The following is a 23,411-nucleotide window of genomic DNA, read 5'->3' on the forward strand; positions in this document are numbered from 1 at the left end:
GTCGAGTCCATAGATACAGAACAATAAGACTGAAGACTGGGTCGAGTCCATAGATACAGAACAATAAGACTGAACGACTGGGTCGAGTCCATAGATACAGAACAATAAGACTGAACGACTGGGTCCATAGATACAGAACAATAAGACTGAACGACTGGGTCGATCCATAGATACAGAACAATAAGACTGAACGACTGGGTCGAGTCCATAGATACAGAACAATAAGACTGAACGAGTAAGACTGAACGACTGGGTCGATAGATACAGAACAGTAAGACTGAACGACTGACTGAACGACTGGGTCGTGTCCATAGATACAGAACAGTAAGACTGAACGACTGGGTCGAGTCCATAGATACAGAACAATAAGACTGAACGACTGGGTCGCGTCTCTGGCAACCAAACCATCAGAACGAACGACCAATCTGCTTGGGAAGCAACCTTAGATTTTGTTTTAGAACTATATCTTGTGCAAGGATGAAATAGTGTGAATAAATTCATCAAAATAACGTTTTTAATGAAAATATGTCAATGATTATTTGAATATGTTGGTAACCCATTGTATAAAAGTGATAATGCCCTGGAAGCCGGTGTTTGGAGGATATATGGGGCGGCAGGGTAGCCTAGTGGTTAGAGCGTTGGACTAGTAACCGGAAGGTTGCAAGTTCAAACCCCCGAGCTGACAAGGTACAAATCTGTCGTTCTGCCCCTGAACAGGCAGTTAACCCACTGTTCCTAGGCCGTCATTGTAAATAAGAATTTGTTCTTAACTGACTTGCCTAGTTAAATAAAGGTAAAATAAAAAATAAATATTGGCTAGTCACAAACTCTCTAGATGACACATAAACAGCTTAACAACACCCGTGCCAATATGTCCTCCAAACCCCGGCTTCTCGGGTGTTATCACTTAAAGAACAGACTGTCAGTGATCAACACTAGCCCCATGCTGCAAGGGCGTGCATGTGTGTGTTGTGGAACAGTGTCTGTTAAAGCAACTGTCCAGTGAAAATCTGACTTTTAAAAGTTAATATTCTGTTAACTCATAGCCAAATAATGTTGTTGACTCTTCCTATACTTGTATTTGTGGCCAAAGCATAAATGGGAGTAAAAATAAAACAGTTTAAAAAACTTAACCTCAAAGTTGTATCTCAAACAGACAGTTTAAAAAAAAAAAACACTATTTCCTCATAGATGATGATGTCATCCCCCCTAAGGAGGATATGCTGGCCAATCAGCTGTCTACTTGCATTAATATTTGTAGTGACCGGTATACACCCAAACCATTCTATTGTTGGGGTACGCCCATACCATTCCAACACAGAAAATATGCTTTTTAACTTAATTACAATTCTTTGGAAGGAAAACAATTTCACTCATATTGCAATTAATTATAGGTCATATTTCATAGAAATCTGGAAACACTGGACATTTACTTGTAGATGATTAGCCTACAGTGGAGCAGCATGGATAGAGATGCTTACAGAGGACACAACTTGCCGTGTGTGTGAAAGGTCACTGCTGTCATACACAGAGCAGATGAAGAGATTCAGCTGTGGGATGATTTTTGTCAGTGGATGGTTGGGGGGGGCTGGAACATCGTTATAATTATTTGTACAATGCAAATTGACCACAACCTTTCGGTTACTGGCCCAACGTTCTAACCACTAGGCTACCTGCTGGTTACTAGTCCAACGCTCTAACCACTAGGCTACCTACTGGTTACTAGTCCAACGCTCTAACCACTAGGCTACCTGCTGGTTACTAGTCCAACGCTCTAACCACTAGGCTACCTGCTGGTTACTAGTCCAACGCTCTAACCACTAGGCTACCTGCTGGTTACTAGTCCAACACTCTAACCACTAGGCTACCTGCTGGTTACTAGTCCAACGCTCTAACCACTAGGCTACCTGCTGGTTACTAGTCCAACGCTCTAACCACTAGGCTACCTGCTGGTTACTAGTCCAACGCTCTAACCACTAGGCTACCTGCTGGTTACTAGTCCAACGCTCTAACCACTAGGCTACCTGCTGGTTACTAGTCCAACGCTCTAACCACTAGGCTACCTGCTGGTTACTAGTCCAACGCTCTAACCACTAGGCTACCTGCTGGTTACTAGTCCAATGCTCTAACCACTAGGCTACCTGCTGGTTACTAGTCCAACGCTCTAACCACTAGGCTACCTGCTGGTTACTAGTCCAACGCTCTAACCACTAGGCTACCTGCTGGTTACTAGTCCAACGCTCTAACCACTAGGCTACCTGCTGGTTACTAGTCCAATGCTCTAACCACTAGGCTACCTGCTGGTTACTAGTCCAACGCTCTAACCACTAGGCTACCTGCTGGTTACTAGTCCAACGCTCTAACCACTAGGCTACCTGCTGGTTACTAGTCCAATGCTCTAACCACTAGGCTACCTGCTGGTTACTAGTCCAATGCTCTAACCACTAGGCTACCTGCTGGTTACTAGTCCAACGCTCTAACCACTAGGCTACCTGCTGGTTACTAGTCCAATGCTCTAACCACTAGGCTACCTGCTGGTTACTAGTCCAACGCTCTAACCACTAGGCTACCTGCAGCCCCTAAACTGACTTACGGGTCGGTTTAGGCCCACAGGCCGTCTGTTGCCGACCGCTGCCCTAAATGGTCCTTGTGTTATTAACTCTTAGGAGTCAACCTTCACTGACATCCAACTGTTCTCCCTGTCTAGTGGCTTGATCTATCCAGGCTTAGCTCATGTTATCAAACACCCTAGTAGAGCTCTCAGTGGTGTGGTGGTGTTTTATTAGAGCTCTCAGTGGTGTGGTGGTGTTGTTTTAGTAGAGCTCTCGGTGGTGTGGTGGTGGTGTTTTAGTAGAGCTCTCAGTGGTGTTGTTTTAGTGGGGCTCTCGGTGGTGTGGTTGTTTTAGTAGATCTCTCGGTGTTGTCGTGTTTTAGTAGATCTCTCAGCGGTGTCGTTGTTTTAGTAGAGCTCTCGGCGGTGTCGTGTTGTTTTAGTAGAGCTCTCAGTGGTGTCGTGTTGTTTTAGTAGAGCTCTCGGCGGTGTCGTGTTGTTTTAGTAGAGCTCTCGGCGGTGTGGTGTTGCTTTAGAAGAACTCTCGGTGGTGTGGTGTTGCTTTACTGTTCTGTTCCATGATAATGGGGTTGAGTTGTAGCGTTGCATGTGGCTGGTGGCTAGTTAAACCCAGAGTCATATATTTAAATACATGGCTCTTGTTAAACCCATAAAGTGTCCCTGTGGCCTCACTGGCATAGCAGTGGTATGTGGTGGTTTTTATCTATAGCAAAGCAGCACTTAGTCAGTCAGTCAGTCACACTGCAGTCAGAGCAGCTAGAGACCAGAGTAAGCTGGGAGGATATACTGCTGGTTGGGGTACCTCCTCCTCTACTGGGATGTGTCTGTAGCACCCAGTCAGTCACACTGCAGTCAGAGAGGGCAGGTTCTGGTAGGGCAGCGACGGCAGGTTCAGGGAGAGAGTGTCAGCCTCTTATTTGATGCGTATGTTTTGAGAGGCGGGGGACCTTTACATTCCATACAGGACAGGGTGGAGAAGTTTAGCCTGGCTGATGCAAGTCTGTCACTTTAGCCAGGCAAGGAGAGGTACGGTTGCATCACAGCTATACCGCTGCTGTTTGGGACAAGAGGTGCTCTCTGCCCTCTGACACATGTTACTGGTGTTTGTGTTCCTGCCTGGGTCCTGTCCACCTCTGGTTCTTCTACCTGCCAGCCCATAGCTGCCCAGTGGACCTAATCCATGGGAATGGAGATTATTTTCCAGGGAAACCACAACCACTCTCCTCATGGTTGGATTAATGCAGATGACCACCGGAATTAACAGGTCAAACTTTCCACCGATTGACACTCCCCTCGTTAATCTGTGATACATGATGAATGATGATTATGAGTTATTATTCTGCCAGGCTAAATCTCCCATTAACATAGTGAGAGGAGCAGACGAGGTGAGAGGGAAATGAGTTGAGAGGAGCAGACGAGGTGAGAGAGAAATTAGTTGAGAGGATCAGACGAGTGAGAGAGAAATGAGTTGAGAGGAGCAGATGAGTTGAGAGGAGCAGACGAGTTGAGAGGAGCAGACGAGTTGAGAGGAGCAGACGAGTTGAGAGGAGCAGACTAGGTGAGAGGGAGACGAGGTGAGAGGGAGACGAGGTGAGAGGGAGACGAGGTGAGAGGAGAGACGAGGTGAGAGGGAGACGAGGTGAGAGGGAGACGAGGTGAGAGGGAGACGAGGTGAGAGGGAGGCGAGGTGAGAGGGAGGTGAGGTGAGAGGGAGGCGAGGTGAGAGGGAGGCGAGGTGAGAGGGAGGCGAGGTGAGAGGGAGGCGAGGTGAGGGAGGCGAGGTGAGAGGGAGGCGAGGTGAGAGGGAGGCGAGGTGAGAGGGAGGCGAGGTGAGAGGAGCAGATGAGTGAGAGAAACGAGTTGTGAGAGGAGCAGGTGAGGTGAGAGGGAGACGAGGTGAGCGAGTGGTGAGTTACAGGGACAGCTGACAGACAGACAGGCTAGACTCGAGTGGGCAGCAGAATCATTTAGGCTAGATAAATCACAGAAACTGGAGCAGGTCGTTTTTGAAAATGCATGTCTTTGTGTAAGTGTTGGAGTATCTGTCTGTCAGTATGTCTGTGTAACTGTCAGTTTGTGTGTGTTTGTGTGTGTAACTGTCAGTTTGTGTGTGTGTGTGTAACAGCAGATAAAAACAAGCTTCACATCAGTGGTTTTTCCACAGCGCTCCTCCTAGATCATGAAATGTGAATAAGGCTCGACTGTCTCGTCTTCAGCGTTCTCCTCTCTCTACCTGCAGACAAAGACTATACCATAACCCTGCTGAGGTGTGTGTGCACTAAAGTAGGAAAGGGGGGGAGGAGCGGTCATGTATTGTAGCTGTAGGATCATTATTGAGGAGGGTTTTGGTAGATAATATACTATTGTCTGGTTGCATTTTCCTGATCAGTATTTTCCTTTCTCTCTCTCTGTCTCGCTCCCTGTCTCTCTCTGTCTCGCTCCCTGTCTCTCTCTGTCTCGCTCCCTGTCTCTCTCTGTCTCGCTCCCTGTCTCTCTCTGTCTCGCTCCCTGTCTCTCTCTGTCTCGCTCCCTGTCTCTCTCTGTCTCGCTCCCTGTCTCTCTCTGTCTCGCTCCCTGTCTCTCTCTGTCTTGCTCCCTGTCTCTCTCTGTCTCGCTCCCTGTCTCTCTCTGTCTCGCTCCCTGTCTCTCTCTGTCTTGCTCCCTGTCTCTCTCTGTCTCGCTCCCTGTCTCTCTCTCTGTCTCTCTCTGTCTCTCTCTCTGTCTCTCTCTGTTTCTCTCTCTCTCTCTCTCTCTCTCTGTTTCTCTCTCTCTCTCTCTCTCTCTGTTTCTCTCTCTCTCTCTCTGTTTCTCTCTCTCTCTGTTTCTCTCTCTCTCTGTCTCTCATTGTCTCTCTTTCTCTCTTTCTCTCTCTCAATCTATCCATCCTTCTTTCTCTCTCTCCCTCCAGGTGAGACAGAGGAAGTCCGGTCTGTAGTCTGGGGGGCTCAGTCAGAGGGGAGCGTATGAGGAGTCAGAGAGCAGAGGATACCCCTGATCTGTCCTGATATCACAGAGCCACACCGGCAACGCACCTGAAAACTCACCCGGCAACGCACCCGGAAACTCACCCGGCAACGCACCCGAAAACTCACCCGGGTCACAAAAGGAGACAAACAAGGAGCCCCCACTCCTCCTGCAGGCATGGTAAGTAGTGTGTGCGTGTGTGTGTGTGTGTGTGTGTGTGTGTGTGCTTGCATGAGTGTGTGTTTCTGCCTGTGCAAGTGCTTCTTGTCAGAATGTGTATGATGGAGGAGTATCAATATGTTAATCTATTCTGTTTCTACAGTAGACATACAGCTCAATACAGTTATTGAGTTATTGTTCAGTGGAGATACTTGTTTAACCTGGGAAGTCTGCAGAATCCATGCTTTTTATCTATTTAACATGTTTTACTGGGCAGTTGATTTGAAAACAAAGTCTTATTTACAACGATGGCCTGGAAAGAGGCAAAAGGCCAGCATAGATGGTCCCTAGATTGTGTTAGTAATGTCAGTGTGAAGACAGAGTTTTGTGCTTTAGGTCAGAAGTAGGTGGATGGTGAGGTGTGTAATATTACTCTGATCAGACAACAGTGCACTTAGACTTGGGCCATGACTTGGTTTATCAACGGGGAGAAATAGAGATAGTAGAGGAAGTGAGCGAGAGAGGATTTCAGGAACATGTTGGAGAGAGGAGAGGAAGAACAAAATGGAGAGAACAAGAGAGGAGAAAACGAGTGAGGTAGGGAGAGAATGAGGAAGAGAACAAGAGACGGAGAGTGGTGGAGGAAGAGCGAGAGAGTGGTGGAGGAAGAGCGAGAGAGTGGTGGAGGAAGAGCGAGAGAGAGTGGTGGAGGAAGAGCGGGATAGGTGGAGGACGAGAGGTATAGGTGGAGGAAGAGAGGGAGAGTGGTGGAGGGAGAGTGGTGGAGGAAGAGTGGTGGAGGAAGAGAGGGAGAGTGGTGGAGGAAGAGAGGGAGAGTGGTGGAGGAAGAGAGGGAGAGTGGTGGAGGAAGAGAGGGAGAGTGGTGGAGGAAGAGAGGGAGAGTGGTGGAGGAAGAGAGGGAGAGTGGTGGAGGAAGAGAGGGAGAGTGGTGGAGGAAGAGAGGGAGAGTGGTGGAGGAAGAGAGGGAGAGTGGTGGAGGAAGAGAGGGAGAGTGGTGGAGGAAGAGAGGGAGAGTGGTGGGGGAAGAGAGGGAGAGTGGTGGAGGAAGAGAGGGAGAGTGGTGGAGGAAGAGAGGGAGAGTGGTGGGAGAAGAGAGAGGGAGAGTGGTGGGAGAAGAGAGAGGGAGAGTGGTAGGAGAGAGAGGGAGAGTGGTGGGAGAAGAGAGTGGGAGAGTGGTGGGAGAAGAGAGAGGGAGAGTGGTAGGAGAGAGAGGGAGAGTGGTGGGAGAAGAGAGTGGTGGGAGAAGAGAGTGGAGGAAGAGAGTGTGGTGGATGAAGAGAGAGAGAGTGTGGTGGATGAAGAGAGAGAGAGGTGGAGGAAGAGAGGGAGAGAGGTGGGAGAAGAGAGGGAGAGAGGTGGGAGAAGAGAGAGGAGAGTGGAGGGAGAAGAGAGAGTGTGGTGGAGGAAAGAGAGAGAGAGTGTGGTGGATGAAGAGAGAGAGAGAGGAGAGAGAGAGAGAGAGGTGGAGGAAGAGAGAGAGAGAGAGAGAGGTGGAGGAAGAGAGAGAGGTGGAGGAAGAGAGAGAGAGAGAGGTGGAGGAAGAGAGAGAGATTGATGGTTCTTACCCCTGACTCTGAAGTTGAGCCCCAGGGGAGTGCAGACAGCACCATTAATTATTAAAAGGGAGGGAGGGGTGGAGGTGCTGGGAGGGCAGGAGGTGTATAGGGGGTGTTCATAAATAACCCTGGATAATGAGGGCTGTGCTCACCATAGCTAGGCTGTTTAGGAAACACACACTGATAAATGTGCACGCACGCGCACACACACACATACAACACCACGCCACACCACACCACATAATAGGGTTGGGCAGTATCCAGAGTTCTATACCTTTATACTGTGCCATCCCAGGATATACAGTATTACCAGTAGTGCACACAAGGAGCTGTATATATATTTTTATTACTAAAAAAACAGCCCCAAAAACGCCACTTACCAGAATGCTAACATAATGCTAACAAGTACTAAGGATTTATCATAGCGGATGCTAGGTAAATGCTAAAGATCACATGAAAACAGGTATTAATTACTAGGACAGACAACCCAGCTCAATAAGTTGTGCAAATATCTCAAAACGCAGTTCGTAGCACTCACAAACAAATGTCATCTTAATCCAGGAGGGGATTGTCTCTGATGCTGCTACCAAGACGCTTGATCTTGCAAACTAACGTAAGATATTAAGGTGTAATGTAGTACATATAGCACTACATTAGTAGTGAATTTCATACAAGTGTAACTTGATCACCTCATTTACGTTCGCTGCATAGATGACTCACCTCACAAAGCTCCCATTTTGCTCTTTGTTGCTTCTTTGTAAACAAACACACGTGACTGGCTCAAACTGCTGTTTTGGGAAACTAGCACCTGTTTTATGGGGATGAGGTAGGTAGATTGGGTGGGCTATTTACAGATGGACTATGTACAGCTGCAGCGATCAGTTAGCTGCTCAGATAGCTGATGTTTAAAGTTAGTGAGGGAAATGTAAGTCTCCAGCTTCAGTGATTTTTGCAATTGTTCCACTCACTGGCAGTAGAGAACTGTAAGGAAAGGTGGCCAACGGAGGTGTTGGCTTTGGGGATGACCAGTGAGATATACCTGCTGGAGCGCATGCTACGGGTGTGTGTTGTTATCTTGACCAGTGAGCTGAGATAAGGCGGAGCTTTACCTAGCATAGACTTATAGATGACCTGGAGCCAGTGGGTCTGGCAGCGAATATGTAGCGAGGGCCAGCAGACTAGAGCATACAGGTCGCAGTGGTGGGTGGTATATGGGTCTTTGGTAACAAAACAGATGGCACTGTGATAGACTGCATGCATCCAGTTTGCTGAGTAGAGTATTGGAAGCTATTTTGTAGATGACATCGCCAAAGTCGAGATGTTTGATATGAGTCTGGAAGGAGAGTTTACAGTCTAGCCAGACACCTAGCTATTTATAGTTGTCCACTTATTCTAGGTCAGAACTGTCCAGAGTAGTGATGCTAGTCGGGCGGGCTGGTGCAGGCAGCAAACGGTTGAAGAGCATACATTTGGTTTTACTAGGGTTTAAGAGCAGTTGGAGGCCACGGAAGGAGTGTTGTATGGCATTGAAGCTTGTTTGGAGGTTAGTTAACACAGTGTCCAAAGAAGGGCCAGATGTATACAGTCTGTGTAGAGGTGGGTCAGGGAATCACCCGCAGCAAGAGCGACATCGTTGATATATACAGAGTAAAGAGTCGGCACGAGAATTGAACCCTGTGGTACCCCCATAGAGACTGCCAGAGGTCCGGACAACAGGCCCTCCGATTTGACACACTGAATTTTGTCTGTGAAGTAGTTGGTGAACCAGGCGAGGCAGTCATTTGAGAAACCAAGGCTATTGAGTCTGCCGATAAGAATATGGTGATTGACAGAGTCAAAAGCATTGGCCAGGTCGATGAAGACGGCTGCACAGTACTGTCTTTTAATCGATGGCGGTTATGATATCATTTAAGAAAAGCTTCATAATGAAAAAGCTTCATAGCACCAGTAAGCTCCATAGCACCGGTAAGCTTCATAGCACCGATAAGCTTCGTAGCACCGGTAAGCTTCGTAGCACCGGTAAGCTTCGTAGCACCGGTAAGCTTCGTAGCACCGGTAAGCTCCGTAGCACCGGTAAGCTCCGTAGCACCGGTAAGCTTCGCAGCACCGGTAAGCTTCGCAAAACCGGTAAGCTTCGCAGCACCGGTAAGCTTCGTAGCACCGGTAAGCTTCGTAGCACCGGTAAGCTTCGTAGCACCGGTAAGCTTCGCAGCACCGGTAAGCTTCGCAAACCGGTAAGCTTCGCAGCACCGGTAAGCTTCGTAGCACCGGTAAGCTTCATAGCACCGGTAAGCTTCGTAGCACCGGTAAGCTTCATACAGGCAAATTATATAATAGATGAAATGATGAATGCGATCTGCTTTATCTATTACCTAGTGCACAAGTTGACTGCAGGTGTTTATTTAAAAGTACTAATATTCAAAGCCCAAAACACGTCACTAACCAGAATGCTAACAAAATGCAAATATGTACTAAGGTGTCCTCATAGAGAATGCTAACGACTGCATTGCGAACATTTTGTATAGTTTCTGACCTAAACTATGTAAGTATAAAAGTAACAAAACAATTCTTCTCACATTTTCTGCAAGCACAAAACGAATATTAGGCAGCAAGGCTCTTGATCCAGGAAAGGATTCTCTGCTGTTACCTCGCAAATGCTTCATTTTGGAAGAAGCTAACCACTTAGCTAGAAACAAACTAGCTACTAAATTAGCAAACCAAATGCACAACTGCAGAGCATTTAGAAGATTTTAGGCAGTTAAGTTAATAGTTATAAGATATCTAGCTGGCAAACATTTAGTTGTGAATTCCATACCATACTTCGATTACCTGGCGCATGCTGCATGACTACAAGGCTCTGGTCTCTCATCGTTGTGTGCTTGTAAACAAACACCATGTGACTGGGGACTACCGTAAGCTAAATATTAATGTGACAGGTGAAATGAAGAATGCAATGTTCTTTATCTCCTAACATATTGCCCAAGTTGACTGCAGGCATTTACTTAAAAAGTTGCTACAATTATTGAAATTATAAAAAACTATTTTTAAAAGAAATAGTTTCCACGGTATTGAAAAACCATGCAGTGGCTTTTTCCAAATACCCCGGTATACGGTATATACTGAATACCGCCACAGCCTACCACAGCATACATACCACAGCACATACCACACCACTCCATACCACAGCACATACCACACCACTCCATACCACACACCACAGCACATACATACCACAGCACATACCACACCACTCCATACCACACACCACAGCATACATACTACAGCACATACCACACCACACACCACAGCATACACACCACAGCACATACCACACCACTCCATACCACAGCACATACATACCACAGCACATACCACACCACTCCATACCACACACCACAGCACATACCACACCACTCCATACCACACACCACAACACATACCACACCACTCCATACCACACGCCACAGCACATACATACCACATCACATACCACACCACCCCATACCACACACCACAGCACATACCACACCACTCCATACCACACGCCACAGCACATACATACCACATCACATACCACACCACCCCATACCACACACCACAGCACATACATACCACAGCACACCACACTACAGAGCCCTGCTTCCTTATGGTTTTTTAATTTGATTTTATAATTTATGGAGACACACACACACACACAAACACACAGACACAATCCGTCTGGCATCTATATCTCTATTGACTTCTCAGAGAGAGAGTTGAGACCTTGTTATACTCCTCAGTTCCTCCTCAGCTCTGCTCGGGCCAGGACAGAATGAATATCATTAGTGATCTATGATTAGGTCCCGCCTGTTGTTCATTATGATTTAAAAGATCCAAATCGATCCTAGTTTTGTGTTGTAGTTCTGGAACATGGAATATTATCCTTAGCTATGCGCTTATCAATGCACGCTGGGTATTGTAGTGTTTATGGTAGAAGTGTGTAAAATGGCAGTTGCTGTCAGGACCTCAAACTGAGCTAGGACTTACTGATTGATGGTGTGTGTGTGTGTGTGTGTACACACAGTATATTGGATCTCTCATTGTCTCTCTCTATACCAGATTTATAGTGGTTGACTGACCCCACTCGCTGAGACTAAGTAATTGGGAAAAGGATCCGGCTTTGTGTGTGTGTGTGTGTGTGTGTGTGTGTGTGTGTGTGTGTGCCTGCCCTGCGCACGTGTGTGTGGTAATTTGAAAGGTTGTTAAAACCACAATAAAACGGGGCCATCTTTTGTGCAGGAGCTATCAAGCGTTGTGCTGATAAATCACAGGCTGAATTTTTTATGCAATCTGCCCTGGGCTGGTCCTATCCCTCTCCTCTCTCCTCCATGTCACTCTGCTGACCTGCCCTTCCATGACCCTGGATACATTTATCACACACAGCATCACTCTGTTCACCCAACACTTACTATGGCCAAGTGATACACACAAGTGTGCGAAACACTGCACATGGCACACACACACACACACACACAAAAAATCCACACACACGATACATACCTTTTACATTTTACACTCACAATAGGAATGGTACACACACATCACTGAACAGTATGTGCATTGTTCCTGAGAGAGCAACTCTCTCTCTCTCTCTCTGCACACTAGTTATTGTATACAAAACGTTAACATGATGTTATTTCCTTAACGTTAAGAAAATCCCTAATGGGACAATGTATTTCATTTTATTTTATTTTAGTATTTTTTTTACACAATATTAAAATCACAGTGCAGCTGGCCTGCCTGCTCTTTCTCTTAGCTAATAATGCGAGAGTACGTTCAGTCTTCGGTCTATTGCATGTAGAATATCCTAGCCTATTAACGGCACTGATGTTTTATTGACTATTCATTGATGATAGGCCCTGTTTTACAGAAGTTGCGAGACATTACACGGCAAAAATAGAGAAATACGTCTGCCTGTGTCCCTTCCTTCTCTGTGTCCCTTCTCTGTGTCCCTTCTCTGTGTCCCTTCTCTGTGTCCCTTCTACTGTGTCCCTTCTCTGTGTCCCTTCCTTCTACTGTGTCCCTTCTACTGTGTCCCTTCCTTCTCTGTGTCCCTTCTACTGTGTCCCTTCCTTCTCTGTGTCCCTTCTACTGTGTCCCTTCTCTGTGTCCCTTCCTTCTCTGTGTCCCTTCTACTGTGTCCCTTCTCTGTGTCCCTTCCTTCTCTGTGTCCCTTCTCTGTGTCCCTTCTACTGTGTCCCTTCCTTCTCTGTGTCCCTTCTCTGTGTCCCTTCTCTGTGTCCCTTCTACTGTGTCCCTTCTCTGTGTCCCTTCCTTCTCTGTGTCCCTTCTCTGTGTCCCTTCTACTGTGTCCCTTCCTTCTACTGTGTCCCTTCCTTCTCTGTGTCCCTTCTCTGTGTCCCTTCTACTGTGTCCCTTCCTTCTCTGTGTCCCTTCCTTCTACTGTGTCCCTTCTACTGTATCCCTTCCTTCTACTGTGTCCCTTCTCTGTGTCCCTTCCTTCTCTGTGTCCCTTCCTTCTACTGTGTCCCTTCTACTGTGTCCCTTCCTTCTACTGTGTCCCTTCTCTGTGTCCCTTCCTTCTCTGTGTCCCTTCTACTGTGTCCCTTCCTTCTACTGTGTCCCTTCCTTCTACTGTGTCCCTTCCTTCTCTGTGTCCCTTCCTTCTCTGTGTCCCTTCCTTCTCTGTGTCCCTTCCTTCTCTGTGTCCCTTCTACTGTGTCCCTTCCTTCTACTGTGTCCCTTCTACTGTGTCCCTTCCTTCTCTGTGTCCCTTCCTTCTCTGTGTCCCTTCCTTCTACTGTGTCCCTTCCTTCTCTGTGTCCCTTCCTTCTACTGTGTCCCTTCCTTCTCTGTGTCCCTTCCTTCTCTGTGTCCCTTCCTTCTCTGTGTCCCTTCCTTCTCTGTGTCCCTTCCTTCTCTGTGTCCCTTCCTTCTCTGTGTCCCTTCCTTCTCTGTGTCCCTTCCTTCTCTGTGTCCCTTCTACTGTGTCCCTTCCTTCTCTGTGTCCCTTCCTTCTCTGTGTCCCTTCCTTCTACTGTGTCCCTTCCTTCTCTGTGTCCCTTCTACTGTGTCCCTTCCTTCTCTGTGTCCCTTCCTTCTCTGTGTCCCTTCCTTCTCTGTGTCCCTTCCTTCTCTGTGTCCCTTCCTTCTCTGTGTCCCTTCCTTCTCTGTGTCCCTTCTACTGTGTCCCTTCCTTCTCTGTGTCCCTTCCTTCTCTGTGTCCCTTCCTTCTCTGTGTCCCTTCTTCTCTGTGTCCCTTCCTTCTCTGTGTCCCTTCCTTCTCTGTGTCCCTTCCTTCTCTGTGTCCCTTCCTTCTCTGTGTCCCTTCCTTCTCTGTGTCCCTTCCTTCTCTGTGTCCCTTCCTTCTCTGTGTCCCTTCCTTCTCTGTGTCCCTTCTACTGTGTCCCTTCCTTCTCTGTGTCCCTTCCTTCTCTGTGTCCCTTCCTTCTCTGTGTCCCTTCCTTCTCTGTGTCCCTTCTACTGTGTCCCTTCTACTGTGTCCCTTCTACTGTGTCCCTTCCTTCTCTGTGTCCCTTCCTTCTCTGTGTCCCTTCCTTCTCTGTGTCCCTTCCTTCTCTGTGTCCCTTCTACTGTGTCCCTTCTACTGTGTCCCTTCCTTCTCTGTGTCCCTTCTACTGTGTCCCTTCTACTGTGTCCCTTCTACTGTGTCCCTTCCTTCTCTCTGTCCCTTCTACTGTGTCCCTTCCTTCTACTGTGTCCCTTCTACTGTGTCCCTTCCTTTTACTGTGTCCCTTCTACTGTGTCCCTTCCTTCTCTGTGTCCCTTCCTTCTCTGTGTCCCTTCCTTCTCTGTGTCCCTTCCTTCTCTGTGTCCCTTCCTTCTCTGTGTCCCTTCCTTCTCTGTGTCCCTTCCTTCTCTGTGTCCCTGCCTTCTACTGTGTCCCTTCCTTCTACTGTGTCCCTTCCTTCTACTGTCTCCTTCCTTCTCTGTGTCCCTTCCTCCTTCTGTGTCCCTTCCTTCTTCTGTGTCCCTGCCTTCTACTGTGTCCCTGCCTTCTACTGTGTCCCTGCCTTCTACTGTGTCCCTTCCTTCTACTGTGTCCCTTCCTTCTACTGTGTCCCTTCCTTCTCTGTGTCCCTTCCTTCTCTGTGTCCCTTCCTTCTACTGTGTCCCTTCCTTCTCTATGTCCCTTCCTTCTGTGTCCCTGCCTTCTACTGTGTCCCTTCCTTCTACTGTGTCCCTTCCTTCTCTGTGTCCCTGCCTTCTACTGTGTCCCTGCCTTCTACTGTGTCCCTGCCTTCTACTGTGTCCCTGCCTTCTACTGTGTCCCTTCCTTCTCTGTGTCCCTGCCTTCTACTGTGTCCCTTCCTTCTACTGTGTCCCTGCCTTCTACTGTGTCCCTGCCTTCTACTGTGTCCCTGCCTTCTACTGTGTCCCTGCCTTCTACTGTGTCCCTTCCTTCTACTGTGTCCCTTCCTTCTACTGTGTCCTTTCCTTCTACTGTCTCCCTTCTTTCTACTGTGTCCCTTCCTCCTCTGTGTCCCTTCCTTCTACTGTGTCCCTTCCTTCTCTGTGTCCCTGCCTTCTACTGTGTCCCTTCCTTCTACTGTGTCCTTTCCTTCTACTGTCTCCCTTCCTTCTACTGTGTCACTTCTACTGTGTCCCTTCCTCCTCTGTGTCCCTGCCTTCTACTGTGTCCCTGCCTTCTACTGTGTCCCTGCCTTCTTCTGTGTCCCTGCCTTCTACTGTGTCCCTTCCTTCTACTGTGTCCCTTCCTTCTACTGTGTCCCTTCCTTCTACTGTCGTCCCTTCCTCTGTGTCCCTTCCTTCTACTGTGTCCCTTCCTTCTACTGTGTCCCTTCCTTCTACTGTGTCCCTTTCCTTCTGTGTGTCCCTGCCTTCTACTGTGTCCCTTCCTTCTACTGTGTCCCTTCCTTCTACTGTGTCCCTTCCTTCTACTGTGTCCCCTTCCTGTGTCCCTTCCTTCTACTGTGTCCCTTCCTCTGTGTCCCTTCCTTCTACTGTGTCCCTTCCTTCTACTGTGTCCCTTCCTTCTACTGTGTCCCTTCCTTCTACTGTGTCCCTTCCTTCTACTGTCTCCCTGCCTTCTACTGTGTCCCTTCCTCCTCTGTGTCCCTTCCTTCTACTGTGTCCCTGCCTTCTACTGTGTCCCTGCCTTCTACTGTGTCCCTGCCTTCTACTGTGTCCCTGCCTTCTACTGTGTCCCTGCCTTCTACTGTGTCCCTGCCTTCTACTGTGTCCCTTCCTTCTACTGTGTCCCTGCCTTCTACTGTGTCCCTGCCTTCTACTGTGTCCCTGCCTTCTACTGTGTCCCTTCCTTCTCTGTCCGTCCTTCGCTTGCTCGCTATGAAAGATGCATGTGTTTGTTCTCAGAAGTACTTCAAATAATCAGTCTTCTCCATTCCAAAAATCCTGAATCTTAGGAGTCGATTCCTGGCAGAAGATGTTTTCTTTCTAGTAAACCTCTTGGTAAGTCACGGTATTTAACAAACTTTAAAGTACTTTTTTTTTAGGAGAGAGCGGTCTCTAGATTATTTGATTGACAGTTCTGGTCCCCTGTTGATGGACGTTAGTCCTGCTGCAGAAGTGGCATTCCTTTACAGACAAGCAAAATGGTTTAGTTGCACTTCGAAATGATCTCCAGAGAAGGTTTTGTGTCTGCATTTAAAAGCCGTAGTGTACCCTTCCAGACAGACACACAGGCCGTAGTGTACCCTTCCAGACAGACACACAGGCCGTAGTGTACCCTTCCAGACAGACACACAGGCCGTAGTGTACCCTTCCAGACAGACACACAGGCCGTAGTGTACCCTTCCAGACAGACACACAGGCCGTGGTGTACCCTTCCAGACAGACACACAGGCCGTGGTGTACCCTTCCAGACAGACACACAGGCCGTGGTGTACCCTTCCAGACAGACACACAGGCCGTGGTGTACCCTTCCAGACAGACACACAGGCCGTGGTGTACCCTTCCAGACAGACACACAGGCCGTAGTGTACCCTTCCAGACAGACACACAGGCCGTAGTGTACCCTTCCAGACAGACACACAGGCCGTAGTGTACCCTTCCAGACAGACACACAGGCCGTAGTGTACCCTTCCAGACAGACACACAGGCCGTAGTGTACCCTTCCAGACAGACACACAGGCCGTAGTGTACCCTTCCAGACAGACACACAGGCCGTAGTGTACCCTTCCAGACAGACACACAGGCCGTAGTGTACCCTTCCAGACAGACACACAGGCCGTAGTGTACCCTTCCAGACAGACACACAGGCCGTAGTGTACCCTTCCAGACAGACACACAGGCCGTAGTGTACCCTTCCAGACAGACACACAGGCCGTAGTGTACCCTTCCAGACAGACACACAGGCCGTAGTGTACCCTTCCAGACAGACACACAGGCCGTAGTGTACCCTTCCAGACAGACACACAGGCCGTAGTGTACCCTTCCAGACAGACACACAGGCCGTAGTGTACCCAGACACAGACACACAGGCCGTAGTGTACCCTTCCAGACAGACACACCAGACAGACACGCATGCCGTAGTGTACCCTTCCAGACAGACACGCATGCCGTAGTGTACCCTTCCAGACAGACACACAGGCCGTAGTGTACCCTTCCAGACAGACACACAGGCCGTGGTGTACCCTTCCAGACAGACACACAGGCCGTAGTGTACCCTTCCAGACAGACACACATGCCGTAGCCGAGGTGCTTTCAAGGGTATATGACTGCGGTAGATAGAACTTCATTACCGGGCCCTAGCAGTCATACATACATAATAGGACCGTTGTTCTGCATTGATGTGGAATTTTATGATTTTTTTGTTGTGGTTTTAACAGAAAAAAATGGCTGTTTAAACATTAATCAAAATGTTCCATTTGTCACATTCCAAACCGCACACAATCTTTTGACCATGACACCTGGTCAGCCAGTTTATGGGGGAATAGCGAGGGTGTGTGTCTGTATGTGTGCGGGAACAGGGCTTTGCATGCTAACAGACCAGTAAGTGGTTAGCGTGCTAACAGACCAGTAAGTGGTTAGCGTGCTACCAGACCAGTAAGTGGTTAGCGTGCTACCAGACCAGTAAGTGGTTAGCGTGCTACCAGACCAGTAAGTGGTTAGCGTGCTACCAGACCAGTAAGTGGTTAGCGTGCTACCAGACCAGTAAGTGGTTAGTGTGCTACCAGACCAGTAAGTGGTTAGCGTGCTACCAGACCAGTAAGTGGTTAGCGTGCTACCAGACCAGTAAGTGGTTAGCGTGCTACCAGACCAGTAAGTGGTTAGCGGGCTACCAGACCAGTAAGTGGTTAACATGCTACCAGACCGGTAAGTGGTTAGCGTGCTACCAGACCAGTAAGTGGTTAGCGTGCTACCAGACCGGTAAGTGGTTAGCGTGCTACCAGACCGGTAAGTGGTTAACATGCTACCAGACCAGTAAGTGGTTAGCATGCTACCAGACCAGTAAGTGGTTAGCGTGCTACCAGACCAGTAAGTGGTTAGCGTGCTACCAGACCAGTAAGTGGTTAGCGGGCTACCAGACCAGTAAGTGGTTAACATGCTACCAGACCGGTAAGTGGTTAGCGTGCTACCAGACCAGTAAGTGGTTGGACTGAAGATATTATTATTGGAGAGCAGTGCTGCACATTCACTACACAGCACAGCTCCACATGTATTACACCATCTAATGTGTTTATGTAATGTGGCTGACTGGCTTCAGCCGCAGTGGAGCGGTGAATGTCTTGTGTAATTGGTTTGGTGTAAAAGCAAGCATAGAGCAAAGGTAAATATAACACTCTTGGCAGTTGGAACGCACACACACAACAACATACTCGCTTCGCAGAGTCCGCTGTGTAAACACAAAAACACAGTACACACGTCCATTTCATCTCACAATTATTAAATACAGTAGTCAAATAAATGTTAGTAATTACAGGTACACCGTACCACGCTGTGTATGTAGCCTCTTGATTTTTCTCAAGGAAAAGGTTGTTTCCCTCATCTGTGAGATGCACGCCATCCCTGTGGGGGGGAGATTGTGATGGAGATTGTGTGTATGGGAGAATGTGCCTTGGACTTTTATTGTGTTATTTTTGTGTGTGAGTTCATTGTATTCTTTACTCTCCCCCTCCCCCACAGAGGTCCTTCCGTTCGTTCGGTAATGATGACCGTCACGTCATGGCCAAGCACTCCTCCATCTACCCATCATCGTCTGAGCTGGAGGCGGTCCAGACCCTGGTGTCCACTGTGGAGGGTGCCCTCAAACACGTCTCTGATTGGATAGACCAGAGCAACGTTCAATCGGTGCAGAGCAACAGCCAGACAGACGCAGCAGTCGGCCAGACAGACGGTCAGTCCGACGCAGCAGTCGGCCAGCCCAACCCCACAGACAGCCCGGTGCCAAAGGATGGTAGCTGTGACCATGACGATGACCTTAACCCTAACGACGACTCCAGTCTTAGTCCCAGAGCCAGCCCAGATGACTCCACAGACGGCGGTAGCAGGTGGGCATCTGGTTCTAACCGATGCATGATAGGATATAGGGGTCTGTCTGGTGACTGCTGGTTAGACTAACATTTTTGGTCTTCAGGTCCTGACATATTTTTATGATCTTGTTGATTTTATGAGGTTTTTGGGATGACCTGGGTTTAAATAATTGCAAACCCCAAATTTGACCTAGGTCTGATAGGTGGTTTAAATGTTTAGAGTGTAACCCAGCTATCTGTCTGTTATCCTCAGTGAGCCCAGTGGAGGTGTTCTGTGTGGCGTGATGAGGATCGGCCTGGTGGCTAAAGGTCTGCTCATCAAACAGGACATGGACCTGGAGCTGGTGCTGATGTGTAGAGAGAAACCAACAGAGACACTGCTGTGTGCTGTCTGTGATAACCTGCCACTGCAGATACAGGTAAGAGAGAGTGAGAGACACACACACACACACGCACTGTGGCATATTCGGCTCATGTATTCTCCTTCTGTTGGTAATATAAACACAACACCTGTGTGCAAAAGGTAGATGGACTTTTGAAATGTAGTAGATACTGGCCCAAAATCCTGTAAGAAGTCAGTCAGTCCTCCTTACCCCAGCATCATCCATCCTGTAAGAAGTCAGTCAGTCCTCCTTACCCCAGCATCATCCATCCTGTAAGAAGTCAGTCAGTCCTCCTTACCCCAGCATCATCCATCCTGTAAGAAGTCAGTCAGTCCTCCTTACCCCAGCATCATCCATCCTGTAAAAGTGTGTGCTCTGTAAAGTCACAATGGGCACGGCAGAATCAGAAAGTAGGCTGGGGGCAGAATCAGAGAGTAGGCTGGGGGCAGAATCAGAGAGTAGGCTGGGGGCAGAATCAGAGAGTAGGTTAGGGGCGGAATCAGAGAGTAGGCTGGGGCGGAATCAGAGAGTAGGCTGGGGGCGGAATCAGAGAGTAGGCTGGGGGCGGAATCAGAGAGTAGGCTGGGGGGAATCAGAGAGTAGGCTGGGGGCGGAATCAGAGAGTAGGCTGGGGGGGGCGGAATCAGAGAGTAGGCTGGGGCGGAATCAGAGAGTAGGCTGGGGCGGAATCAGAGAGTAGGCTGGGGGCGGAATCAGAGAGTAGGCTGGGGGCGGAATCAGAGAGTAGGCTGGGGGCGGAATCAGAGAGTAGGCTGGGGGCGGAATCAGAGAGGCTAGGCTGGGGTAGGCGGAATCAGAGAGTAGGCTGGGGGCGGAATCAGAGAGTAGGCTGGGGGCGGAATCAGAGAGTAGGCTGGGGGCGGAATCAGAGAGTAGGCAGAGAGGCTGGGGGGGGGCGGAATCAGAGAGTAGGCTGGGGGCGGAATCAGAGAGTAGGCTAGGGGAATCAGGAATCAGAGAGTAGGCTGAGAGTAGGCTGGGGGCGGAATCAGAGAGTAGGCTGGGGCAGAATCAGAGAGTAGGCTAGGGGCAGAATCAGAGAGTAGGCTGGGGGCAGAATCAGAGAAGAAGAGAGGGGAGAAGATACTGTTGTAGGCTAGGGAAGTGTCAGAATCAGAGGAACAGAAAACACACACGTAGGCTGGGGGCGGAATCAGAGAGTAGGCTAGGGGAAGACGTCGTGGAGAGGGCAGCAACAGAAGAAGAGAGGGGAGAAGATACTGTTGTAATAATACGCTGCTAGCATGTGTAATTAATATAGAAGTGTCAGCCAGGAGATTTAGTAATTAGTAAAACACGTGCACAGCAGGAACAGAAAACACACACGCTCGCATACGTGCACATATGTAGTTAAGGTTATACTTAGCTACATAGACAGGTATACCTGTCTTATAGGAACTGTCTTATAGGCTCTGTCTTATAGGAACTGTCTTATAGGAACTGTCTTATAGGAACTGTCTTATAGGAACTGTCTTATAGGCTCTGTCTTATAGGCTCTGTCTTATAGGCTCTGTCTTATAGGCTCTGTCTTATAGGCTCTGTCTTATAGGCTCTGTCTTATAGGCTTATAGGAACTGTCTTATAGGCTCTTATAGGCTCTGTCTTATAGGCTCTGTCTTATAGGCTCTGTCTTATAGGAACTGTCTTATAGGCTCTGTCTTATAGGAACTCTGTCTTATAGGCTCTGTCTTATAGGAACTGTCTTATAGGAACTGTCTTATAGGCTCTGTCTTATAGGGCTCTGTCTTATAGGCTCTGTCTTATAGGCTCTGTCTTATAGGCTCTGTCTTATAGGCTCTGTCTTATAGGCTCTGTCTTATAGGCTCTGTCTTATAGGAACTGTCTTATAGGCTCTGTCTTATAGGCTCTGTCTTATAGGCTCTGTCTTATAGTCTTATAGGCTCTGTCTTATAGGCTCTGTCTTATAGGAACTGTCTTATAGGCTCTGTCTTATAGGAACTGTCTTATAGGAACTGTCTTATAGGCTCTGTCTTATAGGAACTGTCTTATAGGAACTGTCTTATAGGAACTGTCTTATAGGCTCTGTCTTATAGGAACTGTCTTATAGGCTCTGTCTTATAGGCTCTGTCTTATAGGAACTGTCTTATAGGCTCTGTCTTATAGGTCTTATAGGCTCTGTCTTATAGGCTCTGTCTTATAGGCTCTGTCTTATAGGCTCTGTCTTATAGGCTCTGTCTTATAGGAACTGTCTTATAGGAACTGTCTTATAGGAACTGTCTTATAGGCTCTGTCTTATAGGCTCTGTCTTATAGGCTCTGTCTTATAGGAACTGTCTTATAGGCTCTGTCTTCTTATAGGCTCTTATAGTCTTATAGGCTCTGTCTTATAGGCTCTGTCTTATAGGCTCTGGCTCTTATAGGCTCTGTCTTATAGGCTCTGTCTTATAGGAACTGTCTTATAGGAACTGTCTTATAGGAACTGTCTTATAGGCTCTGTCTTATAGGAACTGTCTTATAGGAACTGTCTTATAGGCTCTGTCTTATAGGCTCCGTCTTATAGGCTCTGTCTTATAGGAACTGTCTTATAGGAACTGTCTTATAGGAACTGTCTTATAGGAACTGTCTTATAGGAACTGTCTTATAGGCTCTGTCTTCTAGGCTCTGTCTTCTAGGCTCTGTCTTCTAGGCTCTGTCTTCTAGGCTCTGTCTTATAGGCTCTGTCTGTGGCGCACTGCACTAGCTTTGAATAGTCCCCACGATAGGCAACTTTTCAGGGAAGTCAGGAACCAATATACTCAGTCAGTTAGGGAAGCTAAGGCTAGCTTTTTCAAACAGAAATTTGCACCCTGCATCCCTAATTCCAAAAAGTTTTGGGACACTGTAAAGTCCATGGAGAATAAGAGCACCTCCTCTCAGCTGCCCACCGCACTGAGGCTAGGAAACACTGTCACCACTGACAAATCTGCAATAATCGAGAATTTCAATAAGCATTTCTCTATGGCTGGCCACTCTTTCCACCTGGCTATCCCTACCCCGGCCAACACCTCTGCACGCCCCGCAGCAACTGGCCCAAGCCTCCCCAGCTCTCCTTCACCCAAATCCAGATAGCAGATGTTCTGAAAGAGCTGCAAAACCTGGACCCCTACAAATCAGCTGGGCTAGACAATCCCTGGGCTCGTACAAATCAGCTGGGTTAGACAATCCCTGGGCTCGTACAAATCAGCTGGGTTAGACAATCCCTGGGCTCGTACAAATCAGCTGGGCTAGACAATCCGGACCCTCTCTTCCTAAAATTATCCACCGCCATTGTCGCAACCCCTATTACCAGTCTGTTCAACCTCTCTTGCGTATCGTCTGAGATACCTAAAGATTGGAAAGCGGCCACGGTCATCCCCCTCTTCAAAGGGGGAGACACTCTAGACCCAAACTGTTATAGACTTATATCCATCCTACCCTGCCTTTCTAAAGTCTTCGAAAGCCAAGTTAATGAACAGATCACTGACCATCTCGAATCCCACCGTACCTTCTCAGCTATGCCATCTGGTTTCTGAGCTGGTCACGGGTGCACCTCAGCCACGCTCAAGGTCCTAAACGATATCATAACCACCATCGATTAAAAACAGTACTGTGCAGCCGTCTTCATCGACCTGGCCATCGACTCGGTCAATCACTGTATTCTTATCGTCAGACTCAACAGCCATGGTTTCTCTAATGACTGCCTCGCCTGGTTTACAAACTACTTCTCAGATAGAGTTCAGTGTGTCAAATCGGAGGGCCTGTTGTCCGGACCTCTGGCAGTCTCTATGGGGGTGCCACAGGGTTCAATTCTCAGACCGACTCTTTTCTCTGTATATATCAATGATATTGCTTTTGCTGCGGGTGATTCGCTGATCCACCTCTACGCAGACGACACCATTCTGTATACATCTGGCCCTTCTTTGGACACGGTGTTAACAAACCCCCAAATGAGCTTCGATGCCATACAACCCTTCTTCCGTGGCCTCCAACTGCTCTTAAACGCTAGTAAAACTAAATGCATGCTCTTCAACCAATTGTTTTCCACACCTGCCCGCCTGCTTAGCATCACCACTCTGGACAGTTCTGACTTAGAATATGTGGACAACTATAAATACCTAGGTGTCTGGTTAGACTGTAAACTCTCCTTCCAGACTCATATTAAGCATCTCCAATCCAAAATTAAATCTAGAATCGGCTTCCTATTTCGCAACAAAGCCTCCTTCACTCATGCTGCTAAACATACCCTTGTAAAACTGACTATCCTGCCGATCCTTGACTTC

At 48.1% G+C, this 23,411-nt stretch overlaps 1 protein-coding gene across 10 annotated transcripts in view; it reads left to right on the forward strand.

Moving 5' to 3' along the window:
• The window catches only part of strbp (spermatid perinuclear RNA binding protein), a 179,900-nt gene that overhangs the window by 106,410 nt on the left and 50,079 nt on the right, over window positions 1-23,411 (forward strand). For 9 of the 10 annotated variants that reach the window (XM_042326550.1, XM_042326554.1, XM_042326548.1 and 6 more), the window contains 3 exons: window positions 5,481-5,716; window positions 18,403-18,767; window positions 19,003-19,168. In XM_042326550.1, coding sequence (XP_042182484.1) covers window positions 5,714-5,716; window positions 18,403-18,767; window positions 19,003-19,168 — 534 coding nt within the window. In that variant the 5' untranslated portion in view covers window positions 5,481-5,713. Of the gene's footprint in view, window positions 1-4,736; window positions 4,840-5,480; window positions 5,717-18,402; window positions 18,768-19,002; window positions 19,169-23,411 lie in introns of those variants that run through there. The other variant, XM_042326549.1, reaches the window with a different exon arrangement.

The sequence above is a fragment of the Oncorhynchus tshawytscha genome, linkage group LG09 (assembly GCF_018296145.1).
Source record: "Oncorhynchus tshawytscha isolate Ot180627B linkage group LG09, Otsh_v2.0, whole genome shotgun sequence".
NCBI lineage: Eukaryota > Metazoa > Chordata > Actinopteri > Salmoniformes > Salmonidae > Oncorhynchus > Oncorhynchus tshawytscha.